The sequence below is a fragment of the Amblyomma americanum genome, chromosome 10 (assembly GCF_052857255.1).
Source record: "Amblyomma americanum isolate KBUSLIRL-KWMA chromosome 10, ASM5285725v1, whole genome shotgun sequence".
Classification (NCBI taxonomy): Eukaryota; Metazoa; Arthropoda; class Arachnida; order Ixodida; family Ixodidae; genus Amblyomma; species Amblyomma americanum.
Window position 1 is genome coordinate 46,652,308 of NC_135506.1, and position 4,443 is coordinate 46,656,750.

The window sequence follows — 4,443 nt, forward strand, 5'->3', positions numbered from 1 at the left end:
TAATTAATGAGTGCGACTGATCAAATTAGAACTGTGAGCTGACCAGTCATCTCAGAAAGTGTTTTCACCCTTCCTGATTCGAAAAGCTGCCGCTCTAGCCAAACAGGTCGCCATTCGCGCTTAAGGTCGGGCAACTGCGTGCTCACTCTTTTACACAGCGCCATCACCCTTTCATTATCAGCGCGCCAGGTGATAACATGCGCAGACGGCCGCTCGCTCTGTTGTCACTCGTGGTTGACGTGCTGGTGCGCATCTCGGGGCCTTGCCGTGCCCAACAGCTTGCATTTTCGTGTGCATGCCATTCGCTGTCGTTGCGGTTTCCGGCCTTGTGGGAATTCAAACCAGCTGAAACATCACGATGGCTGGCGCGGAATACACGCTGACTGGATTCGACGACTTCCTTGAGCGCCGACATATCGTCTTCGTCGAGCCTCTGCCCAACACCCGAATCTGCGGCATCTGCGGTCTGGTGCCCAGCCGCTCCGTGCTCCTGCCTTGCGGTCACGTTTTGTGCCAGCTCTGCAAAGGACAGATAGGTGAGGAAAACCCAACGTGCCCCTTGGACCGCATGATGTTCGCGGAGGCCAATGTGGTCTCAATGACATTCAGGCAGTCCCACTTGGAGCAGCACCGAGTTTTTTGCGTCGCTGGAGGACGGAAATGCGGCTTCAGCGGCAAACTTTGTGACCTGAAGGCTCATTTGGTGAAATGTGGCGGCGACGAGGCGAAGTGCACCAAGTGTCAGCGCTACGTGGCTCGCAGCGTAGCCGTCGAGCACTACGTACGGTGCTCCGCCCAGACTTCTGCACGGCAAACAGTGAGTCCTACAGTGAGTGCATGTGCAGTTCAGATGCTCGGGGCGATGAAGAAGGACCTGGAAAGGGTGCGGGCGCGGACGTCGCTCGAGAAAGTCGACCAGGACGCAGTCGTCAGTGGTGCCAACATTTTGGTAGAGTGCGTGGCCAATCTTGAGCGAAGCTTTATCTTAGAAGAGGCTGGCGGTAGCGAATTCAGCTCGTTGCTTCCAGCTGTGGAGAAAACAGCGGCCAATGCGGGACCCTTCCGTGCAGCTTCCAAGCCTGGCATATTCGTCACCACTTGTGAATTCAGGGATGTTTATGATGGATGCCCCGCACTGAACGAGGATGAGCAAAATCACATCATATCGACGGACACCTACACATTAGCTGGTTATACTTTCAAGCTGGTGTGCATGTTCCAGAAGCAGGATGGGGAAGTGGTCGTATCTTTCTCTCTCTATCTTCGTGATGGTGCCTGGGATGATCACGTAGAGTGGCCTTTCGCCAAGAAGCTCACCATCATCATCTCGCATCCCAGGGATGAGAGCAAAGACGTGAGGCTGCCGGTTACCATTGTAAATCCCAAGGTGCTTAAGAAACCACCTCCAGAGACATGGAATTGGGGTACTTGGACTGCGAAGGAGAAGTGGCATGATCTCGAGCTGAAGGGTTTCGTTCACAACACGAATCTGTATGTAAACGTCGAGTTTGAATGATGGAAGCCGTCTTTGTCCACCGTTGTTTCTTGAAATATCTGTCCATCACACGGGGACTCGTTTTGCGCGATACACAGCCTACGTCACGATTCAATGGAATCCATCGCAGATGAATGCGAGGCTTCAGAGAGGGGCATATATGATCACCGTGGATAGACACATCTGGCTTATATTGTTTTATTTTAGTATCACGTAAACGTCGTGCGTACGAGGCAGCAAGCGACGATATAATTTCTTCCGACTAGGTTACACTGTCAGCTGCGCTATTCCTTAATTTGAATAAAGTACTGAGACCAGTATTTCCCCCCTGTTATCTTGCTTTGCAGTTATATTCACGCCTTAAAATCAGGCCAAGGAAATTTACTGGTAATCTGTTTCAGATTCGTTGGCTTTCCAGTTGGGTTTTTCGAAAGCGCTATAAACCCCTAGCACTGGCTGGAGATGCACCAGGCTCCCGCGTGGCATCTGTGGTCAGAAGGAAGTCGAACAGCTCTCCCATTTCAGACTTGTGGACCTCCGTTGGATGTGTTACAGCCACTGGACGTCCGTCGGACCATCCAACGCAAGGCCATGGCCAACCAGCCGTAAGACATCCTCGACGGCCGTCCGAAACGATGTACGGGCATTTCTCGAAACATCTTAGGGCAGCATGCATATCCAGGTTTCTCACGTTGTTATTGGATGATTTTCCACCGAAAAATTTCAGCAGTGTTCAATAAAAGCAATAACTTGAAATATGTGAAATGAAAAATCATTTTTTGGAACATATGAAAAAAAAATATATTGTGCGAGAGGGCTGTTAACGAGGGTACAAGTACGACATACAATGCACACATACAGGCAATGTATGTACACCCGACCAGTTCTTTAACATGCGCTTACACGTGCACTTATTCTCGCTTGTTTCCTCGCTCCGCGCCATGATAAGGCGCTGACAAGCCGCCGGGTCGACGGTCGGGCGATACTGTTAAAAGCATTGTCCGGGTGCACATACGTCGCAGCGTCCGCTGTTGGGGTTCTTTTTTTTCACTACATATGGGTTATGCAGGGAAGGCTAGGCGTACGTGCGTACGACGGCATGGTCACTTTTTTTCTACTTTCGAAGTTTTTGTTCGAGCAACAGTATTGCTTCTCGTAGGGGAAACTCTCGGGTATAGTCAATGTGGATGCGGTTACCGTCCAAGGGCGAATTTTTCCCAAATTCTTTTTGCCAGGTTGCCAAAGAGCTTGGCTGCTTTTCCCGAGAAACGTCTCGCGTCCGATCATTAACTGCCGCCTCCCACGGCGCGCAGTTTGCTCACCATCCGGTGGGCATGTGGTGGTGACGTCACAAGGTTACGTGATTTAGGTGGCCCACCTGCCTCTTAGGTTTCTTCTCTGGGGATTTGTGGATTTTTCACCCCGCGGTCAATGACGCCAACGATCGTAAGGCAGAACTAAGAGAGCCAAAACAAAGAGCAAGAGCAAAAAAGCATTTTCTGCTTCTAAAGCACCATCCGATCTCCGTCTCCTGACTACACGCCAGATGCTAAAGATCGACGCAGAATTATCCCTAGATTTTCTTCTCTAAACACCCCCTCCACTTAGAGAACTAAACACATCCGCGCATAACGCCCATGCATGCACACTTATAAACAATGTGGAACAGTGTACAAGGCAGACACTGAGGCACAACTACGTCATCCATGTAACAGCAGCGCGGGGTCTTCAAGGTGGTAATGCATTTAAGGCACGAGTGTATAAGTAGCCACCAGAGTTAAATATCCGGATCTCTACACAAGCATCGTACATTTCTCTTCGAGGTTCATGCCCTCCTCCCGGCGGCACGCAAACACGCGCGCGAAGTCCGCGCTGTGGCGCAACGGCAAGTTGCACATGCGCGGTCCTCCGCTCTCGCCGCACAACAGGTGGCAGCTGAAAAGGAAGAACACTCGCGGTGACGTCACGGGTCCAACGTCAGGGAAGAGGGCGGCGTTCGACGCCCTCTCGTCTTCATACATCATCCAGGCGGTTTTCAGGGCCGCCACGCTCGCCTGCAATCCGAGGTCCATGGACGTGTCCGGAAGCGCCGTGCTGGCGCGAAGACAGGCGTGGTTGCTTTGGTACACTTTCATCCGCGTGGTGGCGTTCCTGTCGACGTAGTCCAGGAAAATAGCTGCCGCTATTCTCGCTCCGAGGCCGGCGAGTAAAGCATCGCGGTGGCCATTGGCGACGTACCACGGGAAGGTGAGGTGGCAAGGTGCGAGGCGCCACTTGAAGAACGCTGTACCGCACTGGCCAGCCAAGGCTTCTTGTTCGCTGCCTTCTTCATCGAACCCCCTCGAAAACGGCGGGCTTGATCTCCTCAAGTGTTCCGTCAGCGTGATCCAGTTCTGGAGGGCGCTGGTCGTAAGGTTCGGATAACGGGCGTAGTGCGGAACGAAGAACTCTGGCTGAGATTTCTCGACGCCCTCGAACACGCTCCGTAGGTTGTAGCCTTGAGACAACGGAGAGACGCCAGCCGGGACAGTGTCTTTGACGCGAATAAGACGGAGAAACGCGCTGCGAACCTTCTCGACCAACATCTTGAATTCTTCCAGTGGCCCGGTCGCACCGTCCAGGAGGAAATGGTTCAGCACGTGTTCGTAAAATTTGTAGGCGCGCACGAAGCAGTACTGTTCTTGTTGGTTCACCGCTTCGTCGGCGGAGCCGAAGAAAGTGTCGCGAAGGGTGATGTTTGTGTAATGGACTGCCGCCAAGACACTGAGGAACCCCAGAAGGTCGTTCATGGCCTCCTCTCCCCGAATCTGAAGCGCTTTGAATATGCCTGCGAAGGAGGTTATATCGTAGATGACGATGGCCTCGAGGTCGGAGAAGTAAGTCTTGTGGTAGTGTCGTACAAGAGAGCCCCACATTGCCGCTGACACCGTCGGCGCATGCACCACCAG

The 4,443-nt window shown here is 52.6% G+C and overlaps 1 protein-coding gene across 1 annotated transcript; it reads left to right on the forward strand.

Annotated features, from left to right (window-relative positions):
* Positions 1–202: 202 nt before the first annotated feature.
* On the forward strand, positions 203–2,232 carry LOC144108782 (uncharacterized). Its single transcript, XM_077641961.1, has one exon. The coding sequence runs from the start codon at positions 359–361 to the stop codon at positions 1,514–1,516; it is 1,158 nt and encodes a 385-aa protein (XP_077498087.1). The 5' UTR covers positions 203–358; the 3' UTR covers positions 1,517–2,232.
* The last annotated feature ends 2,211 nt before the right edge of the window (positions 2,233–4,443 follow it).

Coding starts and splice junctions, on each gene's coding strand:
- LOC144108782 (XM_077641961.1), top strand. CDS start 359: ATGGCTGGCGCGGAATACACGCTGACTGGATTCGACGACTTCCTTGAG.